At 35.7% G+C, this 19263-nt stretch overlaps 1 protein-coding gene and 1 long non-coding RNA gene across 12 annotated transcripts in view; one reads left to right on the top strand and one right to left on the bottom strand.

The window, feature by feature from the left end:
- The window catches only part of LOC139773086 (dystrophin, isoforms A/C/F/G/H), a 470778-nt gene extending 456642 nt beyond the window's left edge, over positions 1–14136 (top strand). For 8 of the 11 annotated variants that reach the window (XM_071707318.1, XM_071707327.1, XM_071707317.1 and 5 more), the window contains 11 exons: positions 7059–7318; positions 7718–7876; positions 8269–8405; positions 8650–8863; positions 9150–9235; positions 9319–9646; positions 9739–9850; positions 9939–10577; positions 10679–10793; positions 11406–11513; positions 12015–14136. In XM_071707318.1, coding sequence (XP_071563419.1) covers positions 7059–7318; positions 7718–7876; positions 8269–8405; positions 8650–8863; positions 9150–9235; positions 9319–9646; positions 9739–9850; positions 9939–10577; positions 10679–10793; positions 11406–11513; positions 12015–12112 — 2256 coding nt within the window. In that variant the 3' untranslated portion in view covers positions 12113–14136. Of the gene's footprint in view, positions 1–7058; positions 7319–7717; positions 7877–8268; positions 8406–8649; positions 8864–9149; positions 9236–9318; positions 9647–9738; positions 9851–9938; positions 10578–10678; positions 10794–11405; positions 11514–11670; positions 11683–12014 lie in introns of all 11 variants that reach the window. The other 3 variants (XM_071707324.1, XM_071707319.1, XM_071707326.1) reach the window with 3 other exon arrangements.
- Positions 14137–17568: 3432 nt separating this feature from the next.
- LOC139773095 (uncharacterized) lies at positions 17569–19226 on the bottom strand. The gene is made up of 2 exons (XR_011718271.1): positions 19039–19226; positions 17569–17777 (listed from the first exon to the last, which is right to left on the bottom strand). It is a non-coding gene; the product is annotated as an uncharacterized lncRNA (long non-coding RNA).
- Positions 19227–19263: the final 37 nt, after the last annotated feature.

Genomic DNA, 19263 nt, shown 5'->3' with positions numbered 1-19263 from the left:
ATTTAATGGACTCATCTTGTAGAAGTCGACTAATATAATTTTCATTGCAATGTATGAAACTGAATATACTTTTGCAGAAAGAGAGAGAGAGAGAGAGAGAGAGAGAGAGAGAGAGAGAGAGAGAGAGAGAGAGAGAGAGAGAGAGAGAGAGAGAGAGAGAGAGAGAGAGAGAGATAATTTAACTGAGTGATATTTTATCAGTTAATTGGAAACATTTTAAGATGTTGTAATCTTTCAAACTCTCTGTTTACTTGCACCTGACTCATCTTGAATTACGCCTTTGTTCAGCGAATGAAAGTATCTTCGCAGGTAGAATTCCAAGAAAGGCTAAAGCCTTTCCAGTGCAGCTGCTTCGCAGAAATACTTTCAAGGTCTTGATTGAATATTTCTATTTAAAAAAAAAAAAACGCTTTTTTCCTGATTTTTCGCATTCGTCAATCGCGTGTATAAATTTAACTAATAATTCGCTCGGTAACAATTATAAAAAAAAAGGTGCAACGAGAGAAGCAGAGGGAACGAGAACTCTCGCGACGAATTGCAAGTCAAATAGCTAATTGCCAAATGGTCCACGAATGGTGCATACAGCCAGAGGAATATCGGACGGCGCCAGACAATTAGCTTAGCAAATTCCACGAAGAAGTTTCTTCGCCAGGACGTACGACACGAGGAAACCGCCGAGGAAAGGCCGAGAACGGGAGAGCGGGGACGATGCCGGGACACGGCCGAGTTAACTTTAATTGCCCGGTTGGCCACATAATAAATGACACTGCAGATGCCGCGGCGAGAAATTATTTTGGCCTCGGCCTCCGGCGGACCCGACGATTTTCAGACGCGAAGGCCTAACCAGGCCCCGTGCTATCGACGGACCTGCCAATTAGTTCACGTCCAGGTACACAATCCGTCACCCGTCCACGTCATTCCCGGCGAAAATCGGGCGGAATTTCTTTCGGCACGATTTATCACGGGAATAAAATGGAGAACCTGTAATGAGAGTCACGAAGTGTGACGTCTGAGTAAAGTTACTCGGTGCCCCACGTTTCAGCAAGAGCATCAGCACTGTGAAAGCAAAATTTCTGAGAGGTACGATAAGAGTACGAATTTTTGTCTCGCCTCCTGCATCTTTGGATCAATTGTCACTTATATGATACACGAAAAAATATGGGTCACTTTACTTCCAAGCTAAAATTACGAAATTGTCTTTTGCGCAGAAATATGGTCGCATTCCAATTTTTACATCCCGCGTCAGCTGCACGTCTCTCCCGTTTTTTCTTACCGTCCTTTCGCGGAATTATTATACTTCCGTCTAGGGTCTGTTCCGCTGAAACACGGCGGAACCAATCGGAATCGAAGGATGTTATTATTTCGCCCGCTCTTGTTAGAGAGCGTTAGAATGAAGTCCTCGGGTTCTCCATTTCCGGCCGGAGCTTCCACCGTTTTTCTTCTTATTTTCTTTATTCGTCGTAATTTTATTTACGACGGAACCGTGGCTGCGTCACTTGCCGGCGTGTCAGCGCGTACTTCCTGTGCACTTCGCCGAGCGAATTATTGCGGTCGACTTGACTAACACGTCGCGCGTAAAGACCGATTCTCTTTCCTGATTTTTTTAACGATACATACATACATGTACATATAAATGCACCCATTCGATTATTTTTTATATGTTACTTTGTAGAATAAAATACAGAACAGTTTCTATGTAAGATGCGCAGAATACTTTCTTATTAATAGCTGAATTGCAAACATTTCGCCATATACAATATACATTATACTATCTCTTATATGAAAGAAAACAAATATGAATTTAATAATTCCGAATTGAAGATTTTGATATTGAGAGTTTTTGAGTTTTAAATTACGTAAAAAAATTTCATTTATAATTTTATATACATTTCGAAATACAAAAAAGAAGAATTAGAATAAATCAGCTTATGTATAAAATGGATCAAAGTATAAAGCACATAAAATTATAAACAAAACTTTACATTGAATTTTAACGGATTATATCATCCAAAGAGAGACTTAAATTTATTTGTATAAAGAGAAATTCTCTCTAACGTACGCTTTATAATTAAAATTTTTAAATTACAAATTACTTTAATTGCTCGAAATACTATCGCGCGTCTTTTTCGATGAGTTAAACTTTGTAATCCTGCTTCCCGAGTTTTATCCAGCGACACCTGATGCTGTTTATGTAAAAGCTGCGTGAAAGCGCGATTATAAAATGCACCGTCTCCCGCTTTAAAGTTTGCTCTTTTTAAATCTCGGCTAAATAAACACGGAGTATTACATTTAACATGCCACGCGTGTCAGTTCAGGCGTATTAAATAACTCCGTCTTTGCGTGTCCATGCGCGGAGAGATCTTATTGTACAATCAAATTACTGTCTTACTCTCGTACTTTTTATTACGTAACCAGAACGCGAAGTGCGTGCGTGCGGGCATACGCCGAGATAAATCTGGTTCGCCAACAAGATTGCCCCCATGGCACTCGTTACAACGATTTTTTTTTTCACACTGATTTCGTGCAGATGCACGCGAGAACGGCGCAAGAACGGTGCGAAAACATTGCGCGTTTTAGCATTCTGAATAATTACGTTTTCATTGAACTCAATAATTCCTCATTAGCACGAACGTTATTAGAGATGCTTTATGTTGGACACAATTCACGTCACGGATGATGCAGTATTCATACCATCCGTTTATCATGTAACACGTATATACATATACGTATATATACGGAATAATCAAATGAACGCGCGAGAATTGTAATACATTTTAACTCTGGTCAGTAATCACGGTAATTATTTTTCGTATAAAATACAGCAGATTGCCATGCATAAACTAAACGCGATGATGTAACATAACGATATTGTACAAATGGACGATATTGTTTATCTAGAAATTATTTATCCCCTAATCTGTCGAGAGTTATTTCATTTCTTTTGTAATAAAATCCAGCGCAAAATACCAGCACTTCATCTTCAAGCGATTCAGCTTGAACTTCCGCCATTCCACGATTGCACGTTTTATCAATGATAATTCACATTATCGCTCTTTCTCTAAATGATTAAGAACAAAGAGTGCTGCGACTCAGCTTTTTCCGGCATTTTCATCGGTTCGATCATCCCACTTTCCTTCGTCACGGAAGTAAGATCCTAACTTCTTCTCTCCTTCTCTCTTTCTCTTCCATTCGCACTCCGCTTTTACGCGTCGGCCTTTTTCCTTATCCCGCTCTCGGAACAAGGGACGCTTAAAGCACTTTCATAGGGAGACGACTAATTAGAGCGATTTAGCGTCCGTCGACGGCGTTTATTTGGAATGCAAATGCCATCCTGGGACCAACCGACCGTCCTCCTCCTCCGTTTTTCCGCTCTTTCTGCTCTCTTCGTGTCGTATCGCCGACTGATAAATGCCCGGAGAATTTTATCGCGACGCCGGTTACCGCGCCTTGTCCAGGAATGAAAATTGAAAGGGCTGAGAGAGCACGCCATTTGTACTTAGCGATTGTCTCATATCTCTCTGTTCGTTCCCTCGCAAGTGCTAGAAAAAAAGAAACGGCAGAAATTATTTCGCTGTAAAGGAATTATTTGCTTTATTATTTTGCTGACTTAGATTTCTTGCCATGTCTTTTAATAACCATATAAGTTTTTTAATAACAATTTTTTGGATAATATTTAACAATTCCTACGAATTTATTGATCAGTTCAAAACAAAGTTTTTTGCAACATAAATGTAACTAAAATCCATTTTTCTGACTTTTTAAGTTTTATTATTAATTACCTTTGTGTAATTAAATCTCAAATTTTGTAAGTCTTCTAAAGTAACGTTTCTTGAAAATTAAGTACCTTTTACAATTCCATATTTCTTTCTTCTTTTATTTTCAAGATTTGTCTTAAGAAAAACTTAATGTATCGAATTTTTAAACTGTTATTTCTGTTTTTTAATCCCAATTCAGAAAACTATAAATAGAGTCAAAGGAAAGCATTAATTTTTTTAATACTCCGCCGGGGTTTTCTCAACTGAAGATTAAACTAAATTCCGTCTCAGTGATAAACCACGTGCATTAGTCACGAATCAAAAGACAAAATTACCTAAAGTGGTCATAATTTGATTACGCTTGATCCGATAATAACAGCGTGCTTCTGAAATGCATTACGATAAATGTAAACGATAATACGATAAATACATCTTGCATGACCATAAAATTCTGTGCGTACAATTATGCTTACCACTTTTCTGTCCGTTCGCAAATAGCAGCTCATGCTTTTTCCTTCATACAGGGAATATTACTTTTAGCCGTAATTACGGCAATAAAACAACTTGGACGTTTCGTGCACTTTCGTATTGTAAAGCGTGTATTGCACTGATTAATATTTATATGTGAATAAGTATGTATATAAGTATGTATATAATTCGAATTTACGTTGAATTGGAATACATATTTTAATTTTTTAACTGGCAATACTATATTAATAATAAAAATTAATAAGGCAATTAGTAAGTTATATTTGTAAGATAATTGATGTTTGAATTATGAAATAGTTTTATGATTATGTAACAATGCGAAATAAAGTTCCTTGTCAAACATTTATTTATTGATATATTCCAATATCTTCGTCAACGCTATTGTTTTTCCTGGTATTGCATAAGAATCTCGTCTGGTAAATCATTAATAAATTCAGAAAGTGAATTGTAGATTTTAGATCCTTGTTGTCCGCTGCTGGACTGTCCACTGTTGCCCACATTGGATCTGCAATGCATGTATACACAGATTAAAAAATAGGAAAACTACTAATGTAATTAGAATTACAAGATTATATTGCAGTCATGTATGTTACTTGATGATGTTTAAACACAATTCCTATTTAAATTTTGTAATACTTGCGTATGAGAATATCTATCAATTATTGAATATATTATAGATAATAAATAAAAGTGTACTATAAACTTGTCATCTCTTAAGAAATGTTGCCAAAGAGAATATCTATCAATTATTGAATATATTACACTGAGAAAAAAAAGCTGTTACTTCAATTAAAATGCTATCACGGGGTGCCAAAAACATAAGTAGTTTATTTAATTGTATTATTATTAGACCCAATATCTGGATTATTAAACCAATAATTAAATAATTCCATTTTAAGAAATGTAAATAATAAGAGTCAATAATAATACAATTGAATAAACTACTTATGTTTTTGGCACCCCGTGATAACATTTTAATTGAAGCAACAGCTTTTTTTTCTCAGTGTAGATAATAAATAAAAATAAGCATATTTGAATTAACAAAATTTGCACATGAACTTGTGCAAATAATATTATTGAACTCGAATAATTATAACATTTATAAAAAATATTCGTTAAATATTAGATTGAAATTTACATAGTCTCTATATTTTTAAATTAGATACTAAATTTTTTATGTTAGTTGCACATAATAACTATATTAATAATAAAGGATAAATAAAAGACTATAATATGTAAGATGTTTACCCCTGTTGATCTTCTTGATTTCCAAGAGATTGGGGATGTGTATTATCATAACGAGAACTTGGACCAGCATAATTTCTTTCATTTACAGATTGTTGTGTCATTCCATCTGCGTTATTATCTCCAGTTCTTCCTTCACAGATTGAATATTCTTTTGTGTTATGATGTATAGCCAAGTGAGACGTTAAGAAATCTAGTCCTTGAAATATTTTAGCTCTGTATTTTGGCAAGCATCCCAATTGGCAGATTGCTAAATGATTTGTGAATTTGAAATGTCGCGATAGCCAGCTACAAGCAATTTTTTCTCGTATTTTAGCTACTTCTTCTTTATGATTCCGATTCATATGTTTCTCTATATCTTGTCTACATGCATACTTAAGTGAGTTGCCACAAAGTTGGCAATGTGCTATAAACTCGTCGTCTCTTAAGAAATGTTCCCAAAGTGCGTAAGTGTCGTTTTTCCATTGTATTAGGAATTTACCTTCTAAATACATTTTATGATGTCTGATTAAATGTTGTTTCGCAATGATAAAATGATTCTGATAAATGTTACCACAAATCTATTTCAGTATCGTATATTTCAAAATGCTCCTATTTCGGACTAACTTTTTCCCCGACACGGAATTATATCCACTCAATATCATGGACCGTGTATTACTAAATATATGACATATCGATTACCAAGAGAAAAGATCTTGGTGAAGGTCTAAGAGACACATGTGAACCTTTACTAAACATAAATATTGATATAATGTTTGAATTTTTTGCTAATAGGTAAGTCAGTTAGCTTTATTTCTAATTGCTCGATTCTAGAAATCAAACATTGAAATTAAAGTACAAGCTTTGTTCACATTATTGTCAAGCTAAAAAATAAAGCTTAGCTGTAAAGATTATTATACATAAGAGCTTGTATACATGATGAAATTGTTTTATGACTTTTCGTCTGTACAATCATTACAATGTTGATTATAATAATTATTATAATAAAATGATGTTCACATTTTTTTAAATTTGTGTTGAAAATATTGTACCCACGTGCCCGATATTGTTAAGAGACAAAATACTGTTAGGAAGAGTTGGGAAAAATCACAAAGGCATGAGCTTTCCAGCAAGCAACACAAGTCGACACAAAACATCGTTCTATCTTTCTTTTTTGGCAATGAGTAACAAAGATAAAACGATACTTGTATCGAATTGTGTCGACTAGTGTCGCTTGCTGGAAAGCTCCCAAAACGTACTCGTATGCTTGGTTTTATTAATTATCGACATTCAAATTGATAAGGCGTAGTATACAAATACATATATGTATAGTGTAGTGCATCGGCGTCAGCTTTTTTTAAAACAAAAAACTCAACAGTAGAGACAATTGAAAGACATAAAAGAATCACGCTTAACTGAGGTATTTCTTTATATAATATTTCTTTAATTGTACAGTTACTACAAGTAAACATCAACTTATAAATTAATATATATATAGCAATTATCATATATAATCCCCACAAATAAATGACGAACAATGATGAACGAATGATGAACGTCTTGATTTAGTGGTTTCCGTTCTGATTTCAGAAAATATGTGTCTTCCAAAAGTCCCTCGAGGATCTCTCCTCGCGGATGGCCGCGGCCGAGGCGATCCAGAGCGGCTGGCAGAATCCAAGCGACGCCAACGAAGCGACGGAACTGCTCGAGCAGTTGCAGAAATTCGGCGAACGACTGGTACCAATCCAGAGGAACATCGAGGACGCGAACGACCAGGCGAGCGTCTTCGCATCGAGCAGCGTCATCGTTTCTCACGCTCTACTGGCGAAACTCGAAGATCTGAACACCAGGTATGTGTGGACTTGACGACCGCGTAAAAATTTATCGCGCGACTTCCGACCGCGAGTTCTATGCAAAACTCGATGAATATCAGCGATGTACACGATGCCATGGAACCGTGGAATTTAATCGTGGAAATCCTTCGAGCAATCCGCGACATCGGAATTTTTCAGACATTACGATTCTATCTGAATAATAACGGAAGTCGCGCGAGATATCTTCTTTACGACCATCCAAGGATTTGAGACGCTTCTTTTCCTAGCTGCGTCACTCTGTGCAAGTGTCGCCGGTATCAGAGTAAAGAATTTAAAATTCGCTCGACACTGTGAGACTTATTTTTACAGCCTGCCTTGCGACGGGCTTTGAATTCGGGAACGCAACGACGTTAACTTTTTCGTGTGTTTTCGCAGGTGGAAGGTGCTGCAAGTAGCGGTTGACGAGCGTTACAAGTTGCTAAGCGGATTCGGGAAGGATGGCAGCACTCCGGGTAGTCAGGCTTTCCTCGCGAGCAGCGTAGAACCACCATGGGAGAGAGCCCTCACACCCGCCAAAGTGCCTTACTATATCAAGTAATCGATCTTCCTTGCACCACCCGCACGGTCGCCTCGAAATTCCCAAACCGTACGGCACGGTTATTTCTGAGGCGATCGAGTGCTTTTACTGACACGATCGAGTCTTATGTTTCTAAAAGAAACATTCGTAATCTAATCGAATATTTAAATAACAACGAATATCCAATCAATTTTAATATTTAAATAAACCTAATAAATTCGAAAATTCAAAAATTTATTGTATAATACGTTCAGTTATGATATATTATATAACATTTGAATATATGTCAAAGGTTTTCTTCAATTCGAATGTATTAAAATATATAGGAGATTATTGCGTTATTTTATATTATATTATATTTCTTCGTGTACATACTTAAATAAATAAATAAAAATAAAATCTTTTACAGCCATCAATTGGAGACTACGCATTGGGATCATCCGAAAATGATAGAACTGATGTCTTCGCTCGCGGATCTAAACGAAGTTCGCTTTTCCGCTTATCGAACCGCCATGAAACTGCGTACCGTTCAGAAGCGACTGTGCCGTGAGTATTTTCGCATCTCTGGTAATCAAAATTATTTGTTTTATTGCTGTTTAATTGCTATTTAAACGCGCATTTAGCAAACTAATCGATACCATGAGAATATCTTCATTTATCTTAATTTTCTATTATTTTCTAATACCAATATCTTGAAAATAAAAAGTCACAGAATAAATAAATGTTCTATTTTTATTGTAGAATAGTTATTTATATAACGGTTATATATTTTTTTGTTTGTCACTTTTAGTGGACATGTTGAGCCTTTCCACCGCATTGGAACAGTTCGATTCACACGGGCTTCGGGCGCAGAATGACAAACTGATCGACATCCCCGATATGGTAACAGTACTGACATCGCTGTACGAAGTAATCGCAGCAGACAATCCAACGCAGGTGTCGGTACCGCTATGCATTGACTTGGCCATCAACTGGCTGCTCAATGTATATGATAGGTATACTAAGTGAATATATTTTTTAACTATCAAATTTTGTCACCGTATCTGTTATTATTCATGTTCGATTCACACCTAGTACATATATATTTTTTTATATTTGTTCAGATTAGTTCAGACAAAATCAGATAATTAGATACCCATCAGACATGCATGCTGTCTGGATAATTATTATTAGACAATATTAAGCAATTGGACAAGATCGTCCAATTTTTAAGTTATATTAGCAATCCTCAAAACATTATGCGTAGCATTATCGTAGTACTTACAACTTATTCTTCGCTATAATTTTCAGCCAACGAACCGGTCAAATTCGAGTACTTTCGTTCAAAGTCGGTTTGGTTTTGTTATGCAAAGGACATTTGGAGGAGAAGTATAGATGTGAGTACATGAAAAGATTTTCCCTGATAAGTCAAATGTATTTAAGGTGTGCATTTAATGGGAATTTTTTATATTATTTACAGATTTATTCCGTTTGATTGCGGATCCCAATAGGCTGGTAGACCAACGAAAATTAGGACTTCTGTTGCATGATTGCATACAAGTGCCGAGACAATTGGGCGAAGTCGCGGCATTCGGAGGTTCGAATATCGAGCCCAGTGTTCGCAGCTGCTTCGAGAAGGCGGGAAAAGATAAGAACGAGATAGAGGCCGTGCACTTTTTGAGCTGGCTGCAGCAGGAGCCACAGAGTATGGTCTGGCTGCCGGTATTGCATAGATTATCCGCAGCGGAGACCGCCAAACACCAAGCCAAGTGCAACATATGCAAGGAGTATCCTATCATAGGATTCAGGTGAGATTACGTTTTATTGATTTAAAAAAATCGATATATGTATACATAAAATTTTCAAAATATGTATTGACAAAAAAATATCTGGATTTCAGATACCGTTGCTTGAAATGTTTCAACTTCGACATGTGTCAGAACTGTTTCTTCTCAGGACGCAAAGCAAAAAATCATAAGCTGACGCATCCGATGCAAGAATATTGCACGGCGGTAAGACATTCATCTTGATTTTCTTAAGGAATTATTAAAGGAAGCGATCTTTACAGATACATTGAACGACTTGTTTGTTACTTTACAGACAACCTCCGGTGAAGACGTGCGCGACTTCACGCGAGCGTTGCGCAATAAATTCAAGTCCAAACGATACTTCAAGAAACATCCCAGAGTTGGCTATTTGCCTGTGCAAACTGTCCTAGAAGGAGACGCGCTGGAAAGCCCGGCGCCGTCGCCTCAACACAGCTCGCTTAGCCAAGATATGCACTCTCGTTTGGAAATGTACGCCTCTCGACTCGCCGAGGTCGAGCTGTCGCGTACAAGAAGTAACTCCACGCCGGACAGCGATGACGAACATCAGCTGATAGCGCACTACTGTCAGAGTCTGAACGGTGGCGACAATATTAACGTACCCAGAAGTCCGGTCCAAGTCATGGCAGCGATCGATGCCGAGCAGAGAGAGGAGCTCGAGGCGATGATACGTGAATTGGAAGAGGAGAACGCGACATTGCAAGCAGAGTACGAAAGATTACGCTCGAAGCAAACGCCAGGTTCAACGCCAGAGGACGGTCACAGTACTAGGCAGCCTGATTGCGACATGATTGCGGAAGCTAAGCTGTTGAGGCAGCATAAAGGAAGATTAGAAGCGCGCATGCAATTACTCGAGGACCACAATCGCCAATTGGAGGCGCAACTGCAAAGACTTAGACAGCTTCTAGACGAGGTACCCCGAATGTGGAATCTCAAATATTTGCTCTTTCATTTTTAATAATTCGAAGAATTAACGAAAATATAAAATGGTTCAATCTGATTATCTTTTTTTAGCCAAACGCTTCTTCGCCATCGAAGACCGGAACTTTACAAACCCGAAGTGTAACAGCATCACAATTAGCAACTGACTCTCCAGCAAAAATGAATGGCCATTATCATGATTCTCCAGGTATATTCTAATCAATCTAATCTAATAAACAGCTTTAAACTTAATAAAGAGCTAAATTTTGATTATAACCCTTGGGAAATAAACGATAATATCTGGGGGCGATAAATTAGGTATCTCAATTAGGGATCCCTATTAATGCAGTTAATTAATCGGACTGTAATAACCACCATATACACTTGTAACTCATGTAACAACCGAATCTAATGCCTTTCTATTGATATTACACTAACTGCATATTCATACAATAGGGATTCGATGATTTCAATTACAGGTAGATACGCGTGTGAGATAATGATGAATATCATTCACTTAAATTGCTTTCTGCACATGGAGAAGAGCTCTGTCTTTTTTAATATAACACATATATTTAAAAAGACAGAAATATTAAATTAATAACAAATAAAATAATAAATTAATAAAGTCACAAAAAATCAACTACTTTAGAAAATTCAATCATTTCAAATATCACAAAGTTGAAATATAATAAATCTTTTACTTCATTATCCCCGTTGATTGTGAAGAATCCCTATTGTTTACATATCTGTATATACATATTTAATCAGACGCTATGGAAATTAGATAAGCTTATTGCTATTGGGTATACGGACATAGGTGGAGGAAGTTCAAACGAGGGCAGAGTCAGCAGTTTAGAGAGGCCACCGCCACCGCCGCATTCTCACAGCGTTAGTCACAATGTGGGCAATCTGTTGCACATGGCAGGTTCGTTCAGTCTATGTGAATTTGATCGTGTGTCAATTATTGTAGTATAATCAACCTATAACTATGCCCGCGATCTCCATGATGCACGTGACATTCTGCTTGACATGAAATAAATTGATATAAAAATAACGGTTGCCTTCCTGTTTTCACGCTACAGAATGGATGTAAGGTGAGATCACTGTGCTTCTCCCTAGGGACTAAAAATCGCCTAAATACATGAATATCGGATTACTAAGTTACTTAATACGCAACGGATGACATCGGCAATCTAACGATAACTGAATGCGGGAATCTTTAGCGTTGATCGCGCATTTGTATGCCTAAACCCTTCTTTTCGACTCATCCCACGCTTATCTTTTCCTTTCTGTGTATATTGGAATGTATGCACGTTGATTGTCTAATTAATGGTAAAACCGTGAGTTTAACAGCATAGGAATTCTGGACTTCAGGAGCAACGGCGAAGAAACAGGCGGATGTTAAAGGCTTCTCTCTTTATTTCAGGCGACTTAGGAAAAGCTGTGGGTGAATTGGTGACAGTCATGACGGAGGACGCGTCGAAGACGAACGGGCAACGGGCGCCGCCGCCGGCGTTCAAATAACAATTGTATCACGACGTTCGTCCCGTTAGAAGCTAGAAGTCGGCTAGATCGATGTTAGATTTATTCGACATCCAAACGTTGTAAACGTTTAATCGTAATTATCGACCAATAACAAGTCTGGCTCTAAACGCATATCAGAGACGAATACACGGTATATCTGCCGCGCAAATGCAGGGTCAGGGGACTCGCCTCTCACGGTGGTTTTGGGTATTTTATAAGTTTTGATATACGTCATTGTATAGCTGAATTATAACGATAAGACGATTATGGTTTGGCTTTTGGCGGTCCCCTGAGAGTAACTTTACTACATATTGACATGTCATATCATGAAAACTAATCGTAATAAGAAATCAATTGTTATGCTTGCTATAGCTAAACTATACAAAACGAATAAGAGATATAATGAGTATAAAAAAAACACACACACGGAAGGAAATATCATTAACAATGCATGCAAAAGCAATGTATCAAATCACATAATCTATTATAGAACGTAGCTTATATTTACATACCCATTCTGTTCACTGCCACGGGCTCTTCCTCGACGTAACTTACACAATGTACATGTTGCGATTTTAGATGATGACACATAATGGGAAATAGACAGTATATCCATACCTGACCTTCTTGTATTCGACGCTCTTGAATTTTACATCGATAATCACGAGACAGAGAAAATCTTTTATAATGAAACAGAGCGACGCGCATTACGACTTTTCAGATTTATTTTTTATCCGGTTACATGATTTTTTTTAGATTTTCTAAATGAATTTAAACGGCAATGTCTATTATTTTTAAGTCTGCCGGATGTTATTATATCTAAGAATATACTGATAAGTACCTAATCGATAAACTGTAGGCTGTATTCTGATATGTAACAAAGTTGTCTAGAAAATACATTCACCACGATATTATTGAAATATGAGCTCTCGCCGTGGTTCCGTTATCGAGTGATCAGTCTGCGATTCGCTTCCTTGAGCGAGTGATTTTTCTATTTTGAATGAATTAAATGCGCAGCATATTGTTTTTTCTTTTACACATATCACACGGATGCCATATGTTAATAATGCTATTGTATCACTTCTGATGAGGTGGCTGTTTGCGAAATGTAAAAAAAAAACATATCTACGAAAAAACTATCATATTTTACCAATTCGATAAACATTGCGAATGAACGTAATGAATTGTTATTCACGTCGTTAGGTCACAAGAAGATTGATTTCACCTGACAGAGTGTAAAACGATCGAATATGTTTCCGAGCTCCGTCTGTAGTTTGTTGAAAAATTGTTGGTTTTGCGATTTCATACATTAAAATATACCGCATTAAGGGGATCCTAAACCAAAGGCCGAACTCCGAAAATGTCGATAATTTCGATCATTTTCTATGTTACCGGCCTATGTCTGTCCTTGTATAGATGAGAATATAGACAAGGATTGAAAAGTTATAGTACCTACATTGCACGATAATAGATCTACACGTATAACTTTTTTGTTACAGATCTAATCCTAATTTTGAGAACCGTATAGTATTTCTTGATGTAATCCACCCTCCATGACGGTCTCATTTTGTAACAACAAATTGTACAATTTTTATACGAAGCAAATGTTGTCACGAGTCGACGTCTTATTGTTTGCATTTCTGAAATTATTTTCGTTCTCGGTATAAAATCGACCGTCGTGGAAAGCATTAGTACGTATACGTGCTAATTTAACTTTTTTTTAAGGATTTTTAAATCCATAAAATCAATAAAAAGATATGCGTTTAGTAAAAATGTCGGTATACTTTGGAGAAGGATTTTTTAAATCTATAAAGAAAGCCAATAAAAAGATATGCGTTTAGTAAAAATGTCGGTATTACAGACGGCTTTAGGATTCCCTTAAAATTTAGAGGATTAGGCATATAAAAATAAAGTTATATACTGCGTACAACATCAAACAGGTAACTACGTTACTTGTAATATATTGTAATATGACTGAAATGATATGGGACAAAATGCTTAAATAAAAATAACATGAATATAAATCTTCTTGTATATTTTTTCTCTAAACATATATGAATACTCTTTGTAAACATTCATTAATATAAGAAACTTTGAATTTTATTTTCACACGTTATAAGAATTTACAGCTGCAGTAAGATAATGCAAGAGATAGGGGTATTCATAGTCGTCTCTTAGATTGAGTTCCTAGAAAATTCATATATATTCTTTTTTTATATTAATTAATTCTTATGTACATGTATTTTAATTGTATCCAGAATAGGTGGCGATCGTGGCGCAGAGAGATGTTCGCTGGTCTAGTGAGCCAAGAGGTTCCGAGTTCAAATCCGAAAATTGTCGGTTTTTATTCGCTACGGTTTTTATCCGTTTCCGGCAACTATTTTTTCAACTTAATAATGAGGTTAGTGCGACTTGTCCACTCGGAACTCGGAATTCTCTAATTTGTCCTGCTGTTTACTTAAGAGTTGATTTGCTTGAGACTTTTCCAACAGCTAGGCGGCGACTCCGCCTCAGACCTTCGGTATTTTTGCCATTTATTTGCTTCTGCAGTTCCTGTTCATGTCGATGTGCGCTTTTCGATCATAGATTGAATGGCGATTAATAAATTATGTAACAACATAATTTGTAAGATATGTAAGACAAAATGTATAACGAAGTTGTGCATCAGAGATCATGATTAAAGTTGCTGCCAGCATCATTAAATGTTTTGTTACTGATTTTCTCACTCTAATAATATTATCTTCGCAGTTCTTACATCAATAATCATCTACCTACTTCCATATATAATTATAGGCTCATATTCCTGTAGAATGCATCATTAAAATATTATTTTCTTTTTTTAATGAAAGGAAGTACTAAATGCTCGCGTCAGTGTGAGAAACTGTTATAGATTGAATAAGAAAATATAGAACATAATTATGAAAACAGACCATTTAAATTTTCAAATCCTATAATGTTCTCATTTTTTTATAACATTTTAACAAATTTGAAATATTATGTAATCTTTTAGAAAAAAGCAATGTAAATAGTATTCTTAAATTGCGTATTTCCGATAGCTCAAATTTCGTTAATGCTGTCAGCAATTTAACGTAAAGATCATCAAGAAATTCTAAAAACTTTCAATTCTTGCTTAGAAGCATCTGAAATGCAAAAAAATATATAATTCGTACGACATATGAATTATTGGCTAATTTTTTCAATAATTGCAATAATGGCATCAGATAGTATTTTAATGAATTTCTAGTTTTATCATTTCACACTTGAACGCGTTGGATATTATTTTGTTCACACCATATTTTATTCGACCACAAAATTCTTTAAATAGGACGAACCAGGCTTTACCCTTTCTTTGCGTGTGACTATCGCGAATCGCGTGAGTACACCTGCGGTATGCTCTTAAATGCTGCTCGTACCATTGCAAGAAATACTCAGAATCCTATAATATTCTTGCTACTTGCTTGTTGTTAATGTACATGACCGTGACTATGCGGTGCATCGCATCGTTTGCACATTTCAACGTTTTACACACACAGTTTTAACACAGTCTTAACACGAAAATCAAACTAATCTGCATCTTGTGAAGATCTACGCGTCTGTTTACACAATTTTTACGGTACAATACTGTCCCAACGTTCTTTGCGAATATTTTATGTTAATCGCGAAATTACGATTATGAATTTTGTTATCTATTCTTTCATTACAATACAAATCTTTAATTATTTCAACATTACAATTTTTTTTATAGAAAGAAAATATATTAATACATTTTCTTACAAGCATTCGCGAACAAGTTGCAAGAGATATTTCATCGTTGGCAGTAAAAACAGAGAATGTTCTGTCGAAGCTGTATCGCGAGACATCCATTGAAGTTCCAATGCAGGCGATTGAGTCATCAATACGTGACATATGTATCAATGCGCGTAAACAGAAATTTAGTGCATATACTGTCCGAAGGCCGATCGTAATCGATTTCAAATACGGTATACGTTTGTCGTTTATTCAATATTGAGCCAAACGACCGAGCATAATAGTTACATTCATATAATCAATGATCTAACAATAAGTAAACATAGACGATAATATTGTATGCTCTTGTCTTTATATTAAAAAGGATGTTTACTTATATATATTCGTTCAGAATTCTTGTGAGTGAACACTCTAATGGTACGATATTCGAAAGTGGTGAAAATAATATTTTAAGCCTACGAAAAATGTAAATATAATATTTTAAAACAAACACGAGATTGTGCAATACTTATTAACAAGAAACATTTTTTTAAATCTGTATAAAGTTAAGACTTGTATCTTCTAATATTTCATCTGTATCGCGCGCAGACCACAATTAAACGGCACGTTTTGAGCGAAACATGAGTAAAGACGCGAACGCAAGGATATGTGATATCGGAAAGCGAGCCCAGATTTCTCTGGTTGGTTTTGCCACGTATGTACACAAGAGGAAGTTGTTATTAAGTAAATTCCTAGCATTCCTTTCGGTATGGCGCTGCTTTTCTCACGGAGCACCGAACGTCCTTATAGAAGCCGGCAGAAAATGCAAATAGACCAGAGCGCGGTCGTAAAATGTGCAGGAGTTAGCAAGTGTAACGTACAACCTTTAGGGAAAAAACGAAAATGGCAAATACAACCCGTCGGAATTCCTATTATACGTCCCTAAATTTTCGCAAAGATCCAAGCGACAAATGTTATAATTTATCCGAAAAATACAATCTACAGATTAATTTTTTTAATTTAAAGTACCGCAATAACGTTGTTATTGATATTTAAATCATATTTATAATGTTAACGTCAATCTTGTCGATTATAAATTGCGGGTTATGACACAGAAAATGTTCCTGATACGTGTGATTTATTTTTCCCCGTTATAACGCACTTGACATATAGTTAACTGAATTTATATAATGGTTATTTTTTTATCATCATATAAGATAAACTCAGTCTCTCTACATGAATTGCCAGCGTGATACCAGTTTCATTTACAGAACGAGTTCCCGTCGCGGAGCAGCAACAATGAGGACCGGGTGAAGGCATACGGAGAAACCTATATAGCCTATATCCATCGAAGGTTCCATGACCCAGCGGGCATTTTTTTTTGCTCTGTGTAGGAAACCTGCACGAGGCCTCAGAGAAGGTCGTTCGTTCTTCGGCGATCGCAGCCGTAGCCGAAGCCGAGGCTGAAGGAGACGCGCGCGAGAGTTCAGCAAAATCGAGGCCGCCGAAATTTACGTAAAAACCTCATTTCACAGACGAATTTCTTATCTTTATCTCTTGAAATAAAACCGAATAAAGTTCAATTTAAAAATAATATTTTGAAGTTTAATAAATATCAAATGTCACTTCTATCTTTTCTTTTTCAACCTATATTCATTGAAAAAGAAAAGATAGAAGTAAAAACTGTTGGATCTATTTTTATGCAGAAAAACCTTTATATTATACAGTTGTATTATTCAAATAAATATTTTAATCCTTTTAATTTTATAATTTTTACTGAACAAATATTTCACTTATTTAATATATACCTGAATATGGATTGCGATAGTTATGAAATTAAATGCGGGTCAAAAATCAATCACGAAACTATATTAGGTTTTGAATTCCCAGACGGTATCAGGTCAGTTCCAGGAATTCCGACCCTGACGTCATCTTCAACCTAGTTAAAAAAGAAATACCAAAGATGATCTGAATTTTCGGTTAGATGTATTAATGTAGCGAAATTTCTAAGCTGCATCGGGAGTGCAAAGTTTCTTCTGTATTATTTAAAATATTTATTTAGGTACTGATAAAGTATTTACCAATGCCATTTAGCACATATTTTTTGGCGAAGAGTTTAAAATATTTAACCCGACAACGAGCGCCTAGGGTGATTTTTTACACTCTACACTGTTGGAAAATTTGTGTTAAATGTAACATAAATCGCATGTCCCAAACGGTCCACTCAAATTTTTGTGTTAATTTAACATAATATGGATGTGTTAAATGGTAACACCGATACTGTGTTAAAATTTTTCAACAGAAAAGAAATGTAATTCCGATCGTAATTTGAGGTTAATTATGTGTACAATTAACATAACTTTTATGTTGAAGTTAAGATTGTAAGATAAAATCAACACTCTTTTTCTGTAAATTTTAACACATTTAATAAATACGTTCAAATTGTGTTACTTTAACATATTCTTTAAATTATTTTAATAATTTTACATTTTAAATTTGTTAAGTTCAATTAACATAGCAGGCATATGTTAAATCTATACACATGTATGTGTTGATTATTTTACACAAAAATTTTAACAAGGACCTTTTTTAACAAACCTACAAAAATTTTCCAACAGTGTATTTAAAACAATGAAGCTCACGTCGGAGTAATTTTAATATGCTTCTTCTATTTTTTTTTATATCTCTTTGGTTTCTCTTTACTATTTTCAGAAAATGTTGAGCAAATCTATATACAGTGGATCAAAAAAGTATTTACACACCCAGTTTTCTTATAATAACTTTATTCAAAGGAATAATACACAAGTACGAATTGTGTCTATAAGTAATTTATTACATACAGTATATGTAATAAGTTACTTATGGAGACAATTCGTAATTGTGTATTATTCTTTCGAATAAAGTTATTGTATTTAATAAAACTGGGTGAGCAAACACTTTTTTGATCCACTGTACCTACATATTGCCCTCAAATACTAATATATTATAGAACAATCAAAAATAGGCAATATGTAATTGATAACAATGACTTTTTTAATTGGAGTGTAAAAATCACCCCAATATTGTGCAAAACCATTTTATGCAAAAAAATCAGGCATTCATTCCCGGGCATGCATTCCCGGGTTAAAAAAGATATAAATACAAAATACTATACCGGATATAATATCACTTATTCAAAATGTAGCGATTTTGACACTTACAAGCATACTCTGTATTTTATTTTGATTTAAAGATTCGCGCGAATTGAAGAAAAACGTCGCGAAACACGGGGGCCCGCGGTCTTCTTCGCCTCCAGGAATCCGCTCGTCGTCTGACGTCATCTCCGTCGGCGGTTTGGAGAACGGAGGTCACGTGTGTCGCGGACGAAAGCTCAATACTCGTCCGCGGCCAATCGTCGGGCGCGTCGCAGGAACTCCGGCGGAACG

This window comes from Temnothorax nylanderi, unplaced genomic scaffold (assembly GCF_030848795.1).
Source record: "Temnothorax nylanderi isolate EJ_2023f unplaced genomic scaffold, tnyl_v1.0 TNYL_tig0057_pilon, whole genome shotgun sequence".
Lineage (NCBI taxonomy): Eukaryota > Metazoa > Arthropoda > Insecta > Hymenoptera > Formicidae > Temnothorax > Temnothorax nylanderi.
This window is presented reverse-complemented; position numbering and strand designations above follow the sequence as displayed.